Here is an 18,796-nt window from a genome sequence, read left to right on the forward strand (position 1 = left end):
TGGTGTTGTCAGACTTTTTACTGTGTTTACGCCAGTCCAACGCCGGCATACCCACATCATGTTTAGGAGCTGGACAGTCTAGGGAAAGAAAGGTAAAGGTTTAATGAGGGTGAGGAGGTTAAGAGACAGAGTGCAGGCAAGGCCAGATATCTGCTGACATTTGTTGCTGGTGAGTGGGAAAATACCTGCTGTTTGACTGGTCGTTGAAGCAGAGTGAACGCAGCAGCTTGGAACTGTGTACACTCCATGCCAGCTACGCTGTTAACAGTGTGTGTGTGTGTGGTATGTATAGATTGGTATCGTCGGGCGGACAGGAGCTGGTAAATCCTCGATGACACTCTGCCTCTTCAGGATCATAGAGGCAGCGAAAGGAGAGATAATTATTGATGGGGTGAAGATCGCAGATATTGGGCTTCACGATCTCCGATCAAAACTCACCATCATCCCACAGGTAAGCACCGACATCAAACTCAAGGCTAGAAGTTCTCTGCTGCAACCAAGAGTTATTTAATCTAGTGTTGACACTTGCTACATTACTGTTATTTGTCTATTCTGTACGCAGCTAGCTCCCACAAACAGAATAACCAATCTGTATGGAATAACAATGGCGAGGACATGAGGAGAATTCCAACCCCTTCTCTCAAAATGACTGTTGCATCCACCAGAATTGGCAGAGAGGGTTAACACCTCAGATCAAAGACTGCCCCTCTGACAATGCAGCATTGCCTCAGTTTAGCATTCCCTAAACTCCAGTGAATATGATCCTAATCGACTCAGTCTCTCCTCATATGACAGACCTGCCATCCCCAGGAATCAGCCTGGTAAACCCTCGCTGCGCTCCCTCTATAGCAAGGACATCCTTCCTCAGATAAGGAGACCAAAACTGCACACAATACTCCAGGTGTGGCCTCACCAACGCCCTGTACAATTGCAGCAAAACATCCCTATCCCTATAATCAAATCCTCTCGCTATGAAGGCCAACATACCATTGGCCGCCTTTACTGCCTGCTGTACCTGTGCGCTTACTTTCAGCGACTGATACACAAGGACTCCCAAAGTCTCATTGGGTATAAGTAATAATCTGTCAAGTAATAATCTGACTTCCTATTATTGCTACCAAAGTGGATAACCTCACATTTATTCACATTATACTGCATCTGCCATGCAGATACCCACACATTCAGCCTGTCCAAATCACACTGAAGCATCTCTGTATCCTCCTCACAGCTCACCCTCCCACCCAACTTTGTATCATCTGTAACTTTGGAGATAATACATTCAGTTCCCTCTTCCAAATCATTAATATATAATGTGAACAGTTGGCGTCCCAGCACAGATCCCTGTGGAACCCCACTAGTCACTGACTGCCAATCAGAAAAAGACCCATTTATGCCAACTCTTTGCTTCCTATCCGCAATCCAGCTTTCTATCCATCTCAAGACATTACCTGTAATCCCACGCGCTTTAACTTTACACTGTAGCCTGTTATGTGGACCCTTTTCCAAAGCCTTTTGAAAGTCTAAATAAACCACATCCACTGGTTTTCCTCAGCCAGCTCTACTAGTTACATCCTCTAGAATTCCAATAGATTCATCAGGCATGATTTCCCTTGTGTAAATCCGTGCTGACTTTGTCTGATTATCCCACTGACTTCCAAATGCCGAGTTATGAAATCCTTGATAATGAACTCGAGCAACTTCCCCAGTACCGACATTAGGCTCACTGGTCTATAGTTCCCCATTTTCTCTCCATCTCCCTTTTTGAATAGTGGGCTTACATTAGCTACCCTCCAACCTGTAAGAACTGCGGTGGGTCATGCGAGGGCTGCCCTTGGATGTTTCGAGAGTAGCCTAGTGCTTCATGTCGTTAGTGTACGCTTAAACTGGACCAGCTGCTCGGCAACACGACAGCTCAGTGACTATCACTGATTGCTGTGCAGATACATGGATTTGGGCCGGTGTCTGTGGGAGTTTGCGCATTCTCCCCGTGCTTGCGTGGGTTTTCTCCGGGTGCTCCGGTTTCCTCCCACACCCCAAAGATGTGCTGTTAGGCTGATTGATGTAACAAATTGTGCCTAAATTAGTCTCCCCTCAATCTGGTTTCCCATGTGGAGTGCCATAAGCATAGACAAGGGTCACGGGTGGAGAGGGGACTCACAATGTTGAAATGGTGGCGCGGGCTCGTTGGGCCGAAGGGCCTGTTTCCCGGGCTGTTTTGTTCTTTGTTCTAACTACCCAGAGTCCAGACAATTTTGGAAAATAACCACCAGTGGATCTACTATTTCCAGGGTCACTTCCTTCAGTTCTCTGGGATGAAGATTATCAGGACCTGGAGATTTATCCACCTTCAATCCCATCAATTTCCCCAAAACCATTTCTCTCCAAATGCTGATTTCCCTCAGCTCCTCACTAAAACATGTTTCAGCAATTCTGGGACATTATTCATGTCTTTGTGAAGCCTGAAGCAAAGGACAGATTTAATTCCTCAGCTATTTCTTTATTCCTGCTTTGAATCCTCCGGTTTCTGACTGTAAGGGGCCTCCATTCGTTTTTGTCAATCTTTTTCTCTTTACAAACCTACAGAAACTTTTACAGTCAGATTTATGTTCCCCGCTACTTACTTTCATACTCTATTTTTCCCTTCTTAATCAATCCCTTGGTCCTGCTATGCTGAATTTTCAACTGCTCCCAAGCCTCAGGCCTGTTTCTTTTTTTTGTCAGTCTGTATGTTTCTTCCTTGAATCTGACGCTATCTCTAATTTCCCTCGTAAGCCATGGTCTGGCCACAATTCCCTTTCCGCTCTTGTGCCAAACAGGACTAAACAAATTTTGGAGTTCATCTATTTCTTCTTTAAATGCCTGTCCATTGCCTGTCCTACAGTGTTTCCCAGTCCATCATGGCCAATTCATGCCTCACACCATCATAGTTATCTTTATTATTCCAGAACAGTGGCCAGGTCCCAGTCCCATATGTTGCGCAGTGTCTGCAATTCAGTTTCCAGATCAACAATCCTGATCCACAGCTCAGCCGAATGTTTAACTTCCTGCAGGTGTGCTGGATTGCATTAGCATCCTGGGGCTCCCATTTATTTTAGTTATTTTATATTTATTTTTAAAGTTAGCAGTTAGTGTGGTTATTTACAGATCTAATCTGACCCCTAACGCACTGTCCCTTACACAAAGCACTTACTGGCCAATCAACTTACTAGTTTCCTGTGGTGTCACAGTTGTTTTTGCCCCAACTCCGGTTTCTTCAGCTGAGATGGCAAAACTGCCCCCCTCACCCCAAAAGCCCCTCTACCTCCCCTCCCCCAGCCTCTCTCTCAGACTGCCCCCCCTCCCCTGTCCAGATCCCAGTTCAAGGTAATTAGACAAATCTCCAATCACTGGGCCAGTTGTGCCACTCCCAACTTTCCCTGCTCCTCTCCAGTTCGGGTTGGTTGGCCAATGCAGCACTCCCTCAGTACTGGCGCTCCCTCAACGCGAAGGGTTTGACCATGTGGTGCTCCCTCAGTCTCCTTAAGCAGTCCATCAGATTTGAAGATGATTTGCTTCCACGCTAAGAACGGACTGAGAATTCAATGTGTGCCATCCAGTCTCTATCACAAGGGTGGGGGTGGGTGCTGTGTCCGAGCTGCCACATGCTCCTTTTGCGGTCACAGTTTTCCTTCAGCTTGCTGTTGGCGATGAAACTCGGTGTTCAGCTCTGTCCCAGATACTTTTCTTCCACTTTGAGTGATCTCAGGCCAGCGATTCCCAGGTGTTGATGGAAATGCTGCTCTTTTTCAGGGAGGTTTTTGAGGGTGTCTGTGAAGCACCTCCTTTGCCTTACTGGGGCTTGTTTGCCATGTCAAAGCTCTGAGTAAAGTGCGTATTTCAGGCGATTTGTGTCAGGCATGCGGACAGTGTGGCCTGTCCAGCAGAGATGATTGAGTGTGGTCAGTGCTGGGTATGTTGGCCTGAGCAGGAACACTGACATTGGTGCACCGATATGCAGTATTGTAGAGGCAGCTCTGGTGGTATTTCTCCAGTGTTTTGAGGTGCCTGCTGTACATAGTATACGTCTCTGAGCTATATAGGAGAATGTGTGTCACGACTGAGCGTGGTGCCAGTACTGCACAGGGCGGGGTGACAGCCTGGATTCTGTGCTCAGTTATCCAGAGTGAGGTTCAGATCCACACTCTGACTCATTCACAATAATGTTACCCACACTTGGGCTCAGCTATCCTCCTCCTCCTTCTCATTGGATAGCTCTAACCAGAGTAGGTATCCTACAGGTAGAAAAAGGAGATGCACAGACCAAAGGAAATATAACCTAGTTACCAGGGTACAGTCACACTGCTGCACCCCAACATTATCAAACTCTGCAACAGAAACAACCTAAGGGCAAGACCTCTACAGTCTTGCTCACTTTTGAGCTTCACTGTCTTGACCAGTATCTAAAGAGTTACTAAAAGCCAAAGAAGAAGTGTCCTTTCAATTTGGAACATACATATTAGATCTAAAAGAGCCCCATCTGTGGGTGGAATTGGAGAGCTGACTGTTGTTGGGATGTGAGGGGCAATAGCCTCCTAGTGTAATACTGAATCTAACCACCAGATGGCAATTGCACACCAATTTCCATCACCCCCAAAACTAATCCCTCTTGATCTGTCTATTCAAGGACCCTGTACTATTCTCTGGAACATTAAGGATGAATCTCGACCCTTTTAATCAGTATTCCGAGGATGAATTATGGAACGCCCTGGAATTATCCCACCTTAAACAGTTTGTTCGCAGTTTGCCAGCCGGGCTGGAATATGAATGTTCGGAAGGAGGGGAGAACCTCAGGTAAAGCCTTGATTACGTTGATAAACCTTTAGCAGCCGTGGTTTGGGACTGTGTGGTAGAGCCAGTGCATAGACACACTCCTTCAAAGGGATTAAACTGGTTTCACCCTCTCTCCCAATCACTCAGCAACTCTCCACATTCTCAGCTAGTTTGCAGGGTGATAGACCCTCAGGGACAAATCATCTCACCCACAGTTATCCACACCTTTAATACAAATAAATGAGCAAGCAGTTTAAAACAATGACTCATCAGCTGGTTTATTAATCTGATGGGATTATTTCATACGAGTCTAGGAGGGGGAGTCGGTCCAAGGTCACTCAGCTATGCACCCACATTAATCACTTAATAACCACAGCCTGATGGTTAGCGATTCACTGATGTGGAGATGCCAGCGTTGGATTGGGGTAAACACACTTGCAACACCAGATTGAAGTCCAACTGGTTTATTACCTGTTGGACTTTAACCTGGTGTTGTGAGACTTCTTACTAGAGGCTCACTCAGAGATTTGGATATTTCAAAGAATAAAAATAGATGGGTGACGGTGAGGGGCTGGGAGGAAGCAGCCGGTGCGGGGATCCCCTGTGCTCGTTCCCCTCAGCAACAAGTAACCGCGTTGGATACTGTTGAGGGGCGACCTACCAGTGGTAAGCCAGAGTCACCGGATCTCCAGCCCTGAGTCCGTTCCTGTGCCTCAGAAGGGAAGGGGGGAGAGCAATAGTAATTGGGGACGCAATGGTTGGAGGGACAGAGAGGAGGTTCTGCAGCAGCAAAAGAGACACACGGATGGTATGTTGCCTCCTGGGTGGAGTCTGTGATGTCTCAGATCGTGTTTTCAAGATCCTTAAGGGGGAGGAGGATCAGTCGCAGGTCGTGGTGCACACTGGTACCAACGATGGAGGCAGAAAGAGGGATGGGGATTTAAAACAGGAATTTAGGGAGCTAGGCTGGAAGCTGAGAGCCAGGACAAAGCATATTGTCATCTCTGGTTTGTTTCCGGTACCACATGTTAGTGAGTTGAGGAACAGGGAGAGAGAGAGCAGATTAACATGTGGCTGCAGGGATGGTGTAGGAGAGAGGGTTTCATTTACACGGATAATTGGAGCACCTTCTGGGGAAGGTGGGACCTGTACAAACAGGACGGTTTGCACCTGAACCAGAGGGGCAGTAATATCCTGGGAGGGAAATTTGCTACGTCTCTTCAGGGGGGTTTAAACTAATTTGTCAGGGGGATGGGAAAATGAGCTGTAGTCCAGAAGCCAGTGTCGAGAGTTGTGAGGCACTGAGGAAGGTATCAAGGTCACAGGAGTGTACAGATAGACAGGATGGTGGGTTGAAGTGTGTCTACTTCAGTGCAAGGAGCATCCGGAATAAGAACATAAGAACATAGAACATAAGAAATAGGAGCAGGAGTAGGCCATCTAGCCCTTTGAGCCTGCCCCGCCATTCAATAAGATCATGGCTGATCTGTTGTGGCTCAGTTCCACTTTCCCGCCCTCTCCCCATAACCCTTAATCCCCTCTCTTATCAAGAACCCATCAACCCGCTTCTTAAAAATATTTAGCGAGGCAGTGTGAACTTGGAGTGTGGATTGGTACTTGGGACTATGATGTTGTGGCCATTATGGAGACATGGTTAGAACAGGGACAGGAATGGCTGTTGGCAGTTCCGGGGTATAGATGTTTCAGTAAGAGTAGGGAAGGTGGTAAAAGTGGTGGAGGAGTGGCACTATTATTCAAAGATAGTTTAACAGCTGCTGAAAGGTATTTCGAGGGGGATCTGTCTACTGAGGTAATACGGGCTGAAGTTAGAAATAGGAAAGGATCGGTCACGTTGTTAGGAGTTTTCTATAGGCCCCCAAATAGTAATAGAGATGTGGAGGAGGAAATGGCAAAGCAGATTATGGATAGGTGTGGAAGTCACAGGGTAGTTATCATGGGTGACTTTAACTTTCCAAATATTAATTGGAACCTTTATAGGTCGAATAGTTTGGATGGGACACTTTTTGTACAGAGTGTGCAGGAGAGTTTCCTGACACAATATGTGGATAAGCCGACAAGAGGTGGGACCACATTGGACTTGGTACTGGGTAATGAACTGGGCCAAGTGTTAGATTTGTTTGTTGGGGAGCACTTTGGAGATAGTGACCACAATTCGGTGTCCTGCATTATTGCAATGGAGGGGGATAGGGTCACACGGCAGGGCAAGATTTATAATTGGGGCAGTGGTAATTATGATGTGATTAGGCAAGAATTAGGAAGCATAAGATGGGAACAGAAACTGTCAGGTGTGGGCACAAACAAAAAGTGGAGCTTTTCAAGAAACAAATACGACGAGTCCTTGATAGGTACGTCCCTGGCAAGCAGGGAGGAAATGGCCGAGTGAGGGAACCATGGTTCACAAAGGAGGGTGAATGTCTTGTTAAGAGGGAAAAGGAAGCGTATGTAAGGATGAAGAAACAAGGTTCAGTTGGGTCGCTCTAGGGTTACAAGATAGGAATGAATTAAAAAAGGGTTTAGGAGAGCTAGGAGGGAGCATGAGAAATCCTTGGTGGGTCGGATAAAAGAAAACCCCAAGGCTTTTTACTCTTACGTGTGAAATAAAAGACTGACCAGGGTGAGGTTAGGGCCAGTCAAGGATAGTAGTGGGAACTTGTGCATGGAGTCAGAAGAGATAGGTGAGGCGTTGAATGAATACTTTTCTTCAGTGTTCACTAAGGAGAGGGGCCATGTTTTTGAGGATGAGAGAGTGATACAGGCTGATAGGATGGAGGAGGTAGATGTTCTGAGGGAAGATGTATTAGCAATTTTGAAAAAGCTGAGGGTGGATAAATCCCCTGGGCCAGATGGGATACATCCTAGGATACTTTGGGAGGCAAGGGATGAGATTGCAAAGCCTTTAGCTTTGATCTTTGGGTCCTCACTGTCCACAGGGATTGTGCCAGAGGATTGGAGAGTGGCGAATGTTGTTCCTCTCTTCATGAACCTTGGGCCAGTGGTTTTAGCTGGGGGAAGGGTAATTATGAGGCTATTAGGAGAGAATTAGGAAACATAGGTTGGACTAGGAGATTACAGGGATTGGGAACGTCCGAAATGTGGAGTTTTTTCAAGGAGCAGCTACTGTGAGTCTGTGATAGGTATGTCCCTGTCAGGCAAGGTGGAATTGGTAAGGCTAGGGAACCGTGGTGCACCAAAAAAGTTGATTCGTTGGTTAAAAAGAAAAAGGAGGCTTATGTTCGGATGAGACGTGAGCACTCGGATAGTGCACTAGAGAGCTTTAGATTGGCTAGGAGGGAGTTGAAGAGCGAGCTAAGAAGGGCTAAAAGAGGACATGAGAAGACTTTGGCTGATAGGGTTAAGGAGAATCCTAAGGCGTTCTATAGGTATGTCAAGAACAGAAGGTTGGTTAGGGCAAGGTTAGGGCCAGTTATAGACGGCAGAGGGAAGTTATGTGTGGAACCGGAGGAGATTGGTGAAGCATTGAACCAATATTTCTCTTCGGTGTTCACGCAGGGGGACATGGATATAGCTGAGGAGGACACTGGGTTGCAGGGGAGTAGAATTGACAGTGTTACAGTTGATAAGGAGGATGTGCTGGATATTCTGGAGGGTCTGAAAATAGATAAGTCCCCTGGTCCGGATGGGATTTACCCCAGGATTCTCTGGGAGGCAGGAGAAGTGATTGCAGAGCCTCTGGCTCTGATCTTCAGGTCATCGTTGGCCTCTGGTATAGTACCAGATGATTGGAGGTTAGCGAATGTTGTCCCATTGTTTAAGAAGGGGAACAGAGACTTCCCCGGGAATTATAGACCGGTGAGTCTCACTTCTGTTGTGGGCAAGGTTTTGGAAAAAATTATTAGGGATAGGATTTATAGTTATTTGGAGAGTAATGAGTTGATTGGAGATAGTCAGCATGGTTTTGTGGCGGGTAGGTCGTGCCTTACTAACCTTATTGAGTTTTTTGAGAAAGTGACCAAAGAGGTGGATGGGGGCAAGACAGTGGACGTGGTGTATATGGATTTTAGTAAGGCGTTTGATAAGGTTCACCATGGTAGGCTTCTGCACAAAATGCAGATGTATGGGATTGGGGGTGATCTAGGGAACTGGATTAGGAATTGGCTAGCGGATAGGAGACAGAGGGTAGTGGTTGACGGTAAATATTCATCATGGAGTTTGGTTACAAGTGGTGTGCCTCAGGGATCTGTGTTGGGGCCACTGCTGTTTGTGATTTTTATTAATGATCTGGATGAGGGTATAGTTGGGTGGATCAGTAAATTTGCTGATGACACCAAAGTCGGAGGTGTGGTAGATAGTGAGGAAGGGTGTCATAGTTTGCAGGAAGACTTAGACAGGTTGCAGAGCTGGGCCGAGAGGTGGCGGATGGAGTTTAATGCAGAGAAATGTGAGGTAATTCACTTTGGTAGGAATAACAGATGTGTTGAGGATAGGGCTAACGGGAAGACTTTGAATAGTGTGGAGGAACAGAGGGATCTAGGTGTATGTGTACATAGATCCCTGAAAGTTGGGAATCAAGTAGATAAGGTTGTTAAGAAGGCATACAGTGTCTTGGCGTTTATTGGTAGGGGGATTGAATTTAGGAGTCGTAGCGTTATGTTGCAACTGTACACAACTCTGGTGCGGCCGCACTTGGAGTATTGTGTGCAGTTCTGGTCCCCACATTACAGGAAGGATGTGGAGGCTTTGGAGAGGGTGCAGAGGAGGTTTACCAGGATGTTGCCTGGTATGGAGGGGAGGTCCTATGAGGAGAGGCTGAGGGATTTGGGGTTGTTTTCGCTGGAAAGAAGGCGGCTAAGAGGGGATCTTATTGAAACATATAAGATGATTAGAGGTTTAGATAGGGTGGATAGTGATAGCCTTTTTCCTCTGATGGAAAAATCTAGCACGAGGGGGCATGGCTTTAAACTAAGGGGGGGTAGTTATAGGACAGATGTCAGGGGTAGGTTCTTTACCCAGAGGGTGGTGAGGGATTGGAATGCCCTGCCTGCTGCAGTTGTAAATGCGCCTAGTTTGGGGGCGTTTAAGAGGTCTGTGGATAGGTTTATGGACGAAAAGGGATTGGTTTAGGTTAGTGGGTCATTGTTGTTGTTTTTTTTTAACTGGTCGGCGCAACATCGTGGGCCGAAGGGCCTGTTCAGCGCTGTAATGTTCTATGTTCTATGTTCAAGAAAGGAAATAGGAATGACCCTGGTAATTATAGGCCAGTTAGTCTTACTTCGGTGGTCAGTAAGTTAATGGAAAAGGTCCTGAGAGATAGGATTTATAACCATTTGGAAAGATGCAGCTTAATTCATGGTTTTGTGAGGGGCAAGTCCTACCTCTCAAATTTGATTGAATTCTTTGAGGAGGTAACTAAGTGTGTTGACGAAGGTAGAGCAGTTGATGTCATATACATGAATTTTAGTAAGGCATTTGATATGATTCCCCATGGTAGGCTCATGAAGAAAGTAAGGAGGTGTGGATTAGAAGGAAATTTGACCGATTGGATAAGTAACTGGCTGCCTCATAGAAGATAAAGGGTGGTGGAGGAGGGAAAATTTTCAGACTGGAGGCCAGTTACCAGCGGTGTACCACAGGGATCAGTGCTGGGTCCTCTGCTATTTGGGATTTTTATCAGTGACTTGGAAGAGGGGCTGAAGGGTGGGTTAGTAAATTTACTGATGACACCAAGGTTGATGGATTAGTGGATGAGTAACCCTGATAAGCGTGAGGTGATTCATTTTGGTAGGACAAACTTGAATGTGGATTACAGGGTCAACGGCAGGGTTCTGAGGAATGTGGAGGAACAGAGAGATCTTGGGGTTCATATCCACAGATCTCTGAAGGTTGCCACTCAAGTGGATAGTCATGAAGAAGCCTTACAGTGTGTTAGCATTTATTAACAGAGGATTTGAGTTTGAGCCGTGGGGTTATGCTGCAACTACACAGGACATTGGTGAGACCACATTTGGAATAGTATGCAGTTCTGGTCACCTCACTATAAGGAGGATGTGGAAGCATTGGAGAGAGTGCAGAGGAGATTTACCAGGATGCTGCCTGGTTTGGAGGGTAGGTCTTATGAGGAAAGGTTTTCTCTTTACAGCAGAGGAGGATGAGAGGCGACTTAATAGAGGTTTATAAGATGATGAGAGGGATTGATAGAGTGGATGTTCAAAGACTATTTGCTCAGGTGGATGTAGCTGTTACTATGGGGCATAACTATAAGGTTCATGGTGGGAGATATAGGAGGGATGTCCGAGGTAGATTCTTCACTGTGTGGTTGGGGTGTGGAATGCACTGCCTGCTGTGATAGTGGAGTCGGACACTTTAGGAACTTTCAAGCGGTTATTGGATAGGCACGTGGAGCACACCAGAATGATAGGGAGTGGAATAGCTTGATCTTGGTTTTGGACAAAGCTCGGCACAACATTGAGGGCTGAAGGGCCTGTACTGTGCTATGTTCAATGTTCACTGTCAGTCTAGCCAACAAGAACTGATATGGTCCTGTTGTGGTGGGTCTTTTTCTGCATGGAGGTCGGTCACCAGTGGAGTGCCCCAGGGATCTGTTCTGGGACCCTTGCTGTTTGTAATTTTCATAAATAACCTGGATGAGGAAGTGGAGGGATGGGTTAGTAAGTTTGCTGACAACGCAAAGGTTGCTGGTGTTGTGGATAGTCTGGAGGAATGTCAGAAGTTGCAGCAAGACCTTGACAGGATGCAAGGCTGGACAGAGAAGTGGCAGATGGACTTCAACCCGGATAAATGTGTAGTGGTCCATTTTGGCAGGTCAAATAAGAACATAAGAAATAGGAGCAGGAGTAGGCCATCTAGCCCTTCGAGCCTGCCCCGCCATTCAATAAGATCATGGCTGATCTGAAGTGGCTCAGTTCCACATTCCCGCCCTCTCCCCATAACCTTTAATCCCTTTGCCTACCAAAAACCTATCAACCCGCATCTTAAATATATTTAGCGAGGCAGCCTCCACCACTTCAACAGGCAGAGAATTACCACCCTTTGAGTGAAGAAGTTCCTCCTCAACTCCGTTCTAAACTGCCCCCCCCCCCCCCTTATTGTGAGGCTGTGCCCTCTAGTTCTGCTGTCTTTTGAGCAGGAAGAACCTCTCCACCTCTACCCTATCCATCCCATTCATCATCTTATACGTCTCAATGAGATCTCCCCTCATCCTTCTAAACTCTAACGAGTACAAGCCCAGTTTATTCAGCCTCTCCTCATAGCTCAACCCCCTCAATTCCAGTATCAGCCTAGTAAACCTCCTCTGCACTCCCTCCAAGGCCAAAATATCCTTACGCAAGTGCGGCGACCAAAACTGCACACAGTACTCCAGCTGTGGCCTCACCAGTGCCCTGTACAGTTGCAGCAAGACCTCCCTACTTTTATATTCAATCCCTCTCGCTATAAAGGCCAGCATCCCATTTGCCTTCCTGACCACCTGCTGCACCTGCAGGCTGGGTTTTTGCGACTCATGCACAAGGACCCCCAGGTCCCTCTGCACCGTAGCATGCTGCAGCTTTTTGCCATGTAAGTAGTAGTCCTTCCTACCATTATTCCTACCAGAGTGGATAACCTCACACTTGCCAACATTGTATTCCATCTGCCAGGTCCTTGCCCACTCGCTCAGCCTATCTAGATCCCTCTGCAGACTTTCCACACCCTCCGCACAATTTGCCGTTCCACCAATCTTTGTGTCATTAGCAAATTTTGACACCCTACACTCGGTTCCCTCCTCCAGATCATCTATATAAATGGTAAATAGCTGAGGCCCCAGCACTGACCCCTGGGGCACTCCACTAGTCACCAACCGCCAATCCGAATAGCACCCATTGACCCCCACTCTCTGCCTCCTATTTGACAGCCAGTCCTCTATCGACGCTAACACCCTATCCCCAACTCCATGCCTCCTGACCTTCTGTAATAACCTCTTGTGTGGCACCTTATCAAACGCCTTCTGAAAATCGAGAAACACCACATCCACCGGCTCTCCTCTATCCACCGCCCTCGACACATCCTCATAGAATTCCAATAAATTCGTCAGACGCGACTTCCCCTTAACGAAACCGTGCTGCGTCTGCTCTAGAAAACAATTCTTCTCAAGATGCCTCGCTATTTTCTCCTTGATTATGGATTCAAGCATTTTTCCTACAACAGATGTTAAACTAACTAGCCTATAATTCCCTGCCTTTTGCCTGCTACTCTTTTTAAACAGCGGCGTAACATTAGCTGTTTTCCAATCTTCCGGCACTTCCCCGGAATCCAGCGAGGTTTGGAAAATGATCACCAAGGCATCCACTATCACCTCTGCCATTTCCTTCAGAACCCTTGGATGCATTCCATCCGGTCCTGGGGACTTGTCCACCATCAGTCCCTCTAGTCTATCGAGTACTGCCTCTCTAGTAACAATGATCTCATTCAGGCCCATCACTCCTACCATCTTTCCATCGTTAACACCTGGCAAACTATTTGCGTCCTCCTCCGTGAAGACCGAAGCAAAAAAAGTTATTCAAGGCCTCAGCCATTTCCACATCCCCCACCACTAAATCCCCCCTCCCATCCTCTAAGGGTCCAACATTCACCCTAGCCAGCCTTCTCCTTTTTATATATTTATAAAAACTCTTACTTTTTTATATTTAGCGCTAGCCCAGCTTCATAGTTTATCCTTCTTTTGTCATTCTTTGTTGACATTTAAACCTCTCCCAATCCTCTTCTCGCCCACTACTCTTAGCCACTCTAAACGCATCAGCTTTTAATTTAATACTCTCCTTTACCTCCTTCGTTATCCACAGCTGATTATCTCTCCTCCTACGATCCTTTTTAACCATCGGAATAAATTTCTGCTGAGCACCAAGAAAGATCTCCTTAAAGATCCTCCACTGCTCCTCAGCAGACCTACCTTCCAATGCGCTCCCCCAGTCCACATTCGCCAATTCCTCTCTCATCTTATTGTACTCCCCTCTGTTCAAACAAAGGACACGGGTCTGGGAACCCACTTTCTCCTCCTCCATCTGCATCAGAAACTCCACCATACAATGATCACTCTTCCCAAGAGGATCCTTCACCACAAGGTCCCTAATTCTACCTGCCTCATTACATAACACCAGATCTAAGATAGTTCACTCCCTCGTCGGCTCCAACACACACTGTTCAAGGAAACTATCCCGGCAGCATTCCAGGAACTCTTCCTCAAGCCCACTGCATCCAGCGTGGGTCGACCAATCAATATGCAGATTGAAATCCCCCATAATTATCGCCGTTCCATTCCTGCACGCCACATTTATTTGCGCGTTTATAGCCCGCCCCACCTCCAGGTCATTATTTGGGGGCCTACAGACAACACCCACCAGCGTCTTCCTCCCCTTGCTGTTCCTAATCTCCACCCACAACGATTCCACAGTCTGATCTTTGGCGCCTACATCTTCCCTTACTAGAGTAATTACTTGGAGTAATGATTCACCAGCTGCAGAATTTATATTGTTAATAAAACCAGAAACTATAAAGCTATTCACAGTAGTCATGAACTATTGTCAGTTGCTGTAAAAATCCATCTGCCTGTTATCTAAATGAGATGAAGGAGTATAATATCAAGGGTAAGACTCTTAGCAGTGTTGAGGAGCAGAAGGATCTTGGGGTCCAGGTCCATAGGACTCAAATTGGCCTCGCAGGTGGAGGGTGTGGTTAAGAAGGCGTATGATGTACTGGCCTTCATCAATCGAGGGATTGAGTTTAGGAGTCAGGAGATAATGTTGCAGCTTTATAAGACCCTAGTCAGACCTCTCTTGGAATACTGTGCTCAGTTCCGGTTGCCTCATTACAGGAAGGATGTGGAAGCTATTGAAAGAGTGCAGAGGAGATTTACAAGGATGTTGCCTGGATTGGGAGGCATACCTTATGAAGATAGGTTGAGGGAGCTCGGTCTTTTTTCCTTAGAGAGACGAAGGATGAGAGGTGACCTGATAGAGGTTTATAAGATGTTGAGAGGTATTGATCGGGTGGATTCTCAGAGGCTTTTTCCAAGGGCTGGAATGGTCGCTATGAGAGGACACAGGTTTAAGGTGCTGGGGATCAGGTACAAAGATGTCAGGGCTAAGTTTTTCACTCAGAGGGTGGTGGGTGAGTGGAATTGGCTGCCGTCGGTGGTGCTGGAGGCAAATTCGATAGGGTCTTTCAAGAGACTTCTGGATAAGAACTTACTAGGCTTACTTATAACGCTCAATCCTATTAGGTAGAGATATCATTGGTGCAACTTGTGGGCCAAAGGGCTTGTTTGTGCTGTAGTTTTTCTATGTTCTAACAGACAGGAAGTACTAATCCTGACCTGATTAATCAAGTGAAATTAACAACTGGCATTTGCTGCCATCGGTTCCAGGAACCTGAAGCTTTGTTAACACTGGTCTTTCCTGCAGCAGCTCAGCAGTCAGCATCTCTCCCCACCCCCCCCCCCCCCACCACCACATTTGCATGTTGTTACCATGGCTGGAGGACAAATTTTCTCTTCTTCCTCCTGACCTAAGGCAATTATTTAAAAACAAATGGCTTTTACTGGTGCCACACGTTAACTCCCTGCCTCGATGTGCCCCAGTCTCAGGATACAGTCCAGGATATCTAACCTGAGCCTTCCTGGTTTCAGCAGCAGAGGCAGCGTGAGCTGAGCTGGAATGTGCCCAGGTATTTATGAGAATGGAACTGGGAGAGATTTGGAGAGTTGTTAGTTTGCTCCTTCAATTTTAGGATTTTATAGCAAAGGTTGGGATTAAGGCAAGAAAGGAAGGAATGCTGCTTAGAGAGATGCAGCAGTGATTATGCTCTTGGAGTAATGATTCACCAGCTGCAGAATTTATATTGTTAATAAAACCAGAAATTATAAAGCTATTCACAGCAATCATAAACTATTGTCGGTTGCTGTAAAAATCCATCTGCCTGTTATCTAGTTGAGCCCATCTGACCCCAAACCCTGGGGCAAGATGGTTTACTTCTAACTGCTCTGATGGAACCTAGCAAGTCACTCAGTTGAACTCAAGGTAGTTCATCAGCACCAATAAATATTGGTCTTACTAGTGACACCCATATCCTGTGAATGAACAACAAAAATAATCTGTGCTGGACCTACCTGAGTGTGTTTGAATGGACAGGAAATAAAATGTATTGTCTTCAGTGACAACATTCGAGACAGAATTAATCTCAGGGCCTCTGGAGGCTGCAAGTTCCTTCCTCTGATCTTTGTCCAGTGGCTCCAGCTGGAAGTGCTCGTGTGTGAATGGTTTCAGATTCAGGCCAAGGCTCTGACTCCTTCACCAACATTCATGCTCAGACATGGTGAGCACTGGCTGAATTTGGGAACCAGTGGTATTCCAGGAACAGTCAGCATTCCTCTGTGCATAGCGCAGCAATTGTAATGACTTTCAAAATGAGTGACTAGTTTTTTTCTGTGTAACTGAAAAGGTCTGTTGCATTAATTACTTGAATTTAATTCCTCATCTCTCACCAGTGTGGGGCAAAGGCAGCTCGTGTGTCTTGCAAGAGCCCTTCTCAGAAAGACACGGATTCTGATTCTTGACGAAGCTACTGCTGCTATTGACCTGGAGACTGATGACTTGATCCAGTCAACGATCAGGACCCAGTTTGAGAACTGCACTGTCCTCACTATTGCACACCGTTTGAACACAATCATGGATTATACCAGGTAAGGAGCGATTATCTCACACAAACTGGCAGTCAGGGAAGAGACCTGGTAGCACCTGACAATGTGACCAGTTAGCATGATGGGGGGCTGATGCTAATATGAATCCTGGAACAGTCTGTTTAATGATCTCTGCATGAACTTTTCTTTCCTGGCAGGGTGCTGGTACTGGAGAAGGGAAGGATAGCAGAATTTGATACGCCTAGCAACCTCATTGCACAGAAGGGAATCTTCTACAGCATGGTTAAAGATGCTGGTCTGGCATAGCCAAGCCCATTGCAGAAATCCTGGGCACTGTGCAGCAGCCTTACACAGTGACTGTCTGAACTTGCAAAGCTTCAGATCTAATGGTTTCAAGTAACGTCAAAGACAACCTGTTCCAACTCAGGAGACAAAAACAAATAGGCAGTTTTTTAAAAAATCACTGAACAGCACTCTTTCTATTTTTTTACCTGGTGTATTTATATGTTAAGCATTTAAATGTAGCAGTTTGTTTTTTTTTGTAAATAAGTAGTATGAGCTGCAGCCACAGAAAATGATCCATACAGGACTTTGTTGTTTCAATAAAACAAGACTTTTGCTAAACATGTGATGTCTATCTTCCAGCAGCAACTTGGTAAAAAGAAACAACTGAGGAACAGGCCAGTTCACTCTTATTACTGTTGTGTCCCCATCCCTCTCTCCCACCACAACTTCTCTGGTTAAGCAGGCCATACCCCAGTGCATAAGAACTTGTATTTATATAGCCACCTTTGACATCCTCAATGTCCCAAAGTGCTTTACAGGCAGCCAATTACATAGCAAGGATCACATAACACAACAATGAAATAAATGACTGATTAATGAGGAGGAATAAATAATGGGCAGGAGACTAGGGAGATTACTCAACAATAGTGCCATTTCTACTTGTACATCCAAAATTGGTTTAACACCTCATCTATAATACTGCAACTCTATACATCAGTATTTCCCAGCGCCACACGGCATCAGTTATAGAACACAGAACATTACAGCGCAGAACAGGCCCTTCAGCCCACGATGTTGCGCCGACCAGTTAAAAAACAATGACCCTCTAACCTAAACCAAACCCTTTTCATCCATAAACCTATCCACAGATCTCTTAAACGCCCCCAAACTAGGCGCATTTACAACTGCAGCAGGCAGGGCATTCCAATCCCTCACCACCCTCTGGGTAAAGAACCTACCCCTGACATCCGTCCTATAACTACCTCCCCTTAATTTAAAGCCATGCCCCCTCGTGCTAGCTTTCTCCATCCAAGGAAAAAGGCTATCACTGTCCACCCTATCTAAACCTCTAATCATCTTATATGTTTCAATAAGATCCCCTCTTAGCCGCCTTCTTTCTAGCGAAAACAACCCCAAATCCCTCAGTCTCTCCTCATAGGACCTCCCCTCCATACCAGGCAACATCCTGGTAAACCTCCTCTGCACCCTCTCCAAAGCCTCCACATCCTTCCTATAATGTGGGGACCAGAACTGTACACAATACTCCAAGTGCGGCCGCACCAGAGTTGTGTACAGTTGCAACATGACACTGCGACTCCTAAATTCAATCCCCCTACCAATAAACGCCAAGACACCGTATGCCTTCTTAACAATCTTATCTACTTGATTCCCTACTTTCAGGGATCTATGTACACATACACCTAGATCCCTCTGTTCATCCACACTATTCAGAGTCCTCCCGTTAGCCCTATACTCAACACATCTGTTACTCCTACCGAAATGAATTACCTCACACTTCTCCGCATTAAACTCCATCTGCCACCTCTCGGCCCAGCTCTGCAACCTGTCTAAGTCTCCCTGCAAACTATGACACCCTTCCTCACAATCTACCACACCTCCGACTTTGGTGTCATCAGCATTATATGCTCAATTCTCCAGGATGTGACTTCAAACCACAGTCTTCTGACCCAATGCACTACCCTGCAGCTCAGATGAACACATTAGGAGAGAACTGGGAACGGAGCTGCACCCCAATACATTGTAAAAGTTTATGTGTTTATGTCACAAGCAGACTTACATTAACACTGCAATGAGCTACTGTAAAAATCCCCTCGCCACCACACTGAGGCGCGTTTGGGTACACTGAGGGAGAATTTAGCACAGCCAATGCACCGAACCAGCACGTCTTTCAGACTGTGATTGACAAATTCATAACAGGAAAGAGGTGACATGCCACACTGCAGAGCTTAGAGTTCCTCTTCCCCACCACCTGAAAAAGCCTGAACCAAAAAACAAATTAAACACAAGGCATAG

The 18,796-nt window shown here is 46.2% G+C and overlaps 1 protein-coding gene across 2 annotated transcripts in view; it reads left to right on the top strand.

Moving 5' to 3' along the window:
* Positions 1-17,095, top strand: part of abcc3 (ATP-binding cassette, sub-family C (CFTR/MRP), member 3) — a 159,610-nt gene extending 142,515 nt beyond the window's left edge. For both annotated transcript variants that reach the window (XM_080209254.1, XM_080209255.1), the window contains 4 exons: positions 293-451; positions 4,664-4,830; positions 16,325-16,519; positions 16,675-17,095. In XM_080209254.1, coding sequence (XP_080065380.1) covers positions 293-451; positions 4,664-4,830; positions 16,325-16,519; positions 16,675-16,783 — 630 coding nt within the window. In that variant the 3' untranslated portion in view covers positions 16,784-17,095. The remainder of the gene's footprint in view (positions 1-292; positions 452-4,663; positions 4,831-16,324; positions 16,520-16,674) is intronic.
* The last annotated feature ends 1,701 nt before the right edge of the window (positions 17,096-18,796 follow it).

The sequence above is a fragment of the Carcharhinus amblyrhynchos genome, chromosome 21 (assembly GCF_965287045.1).
Source record: "Carcharhinus amblyrhynchos chromosome 21, sCarAmb.v2.hapA, whole genome shotgun sequence".
In the NCBI taxonomy this organism is placed as follows: Eukaryota; Metazoa; Chordata; class Chondrichthyes; order Carcharhiniformes; family Carcharhinidae; genus Carcharhinus; species Carcharhinus amblyrhynchos.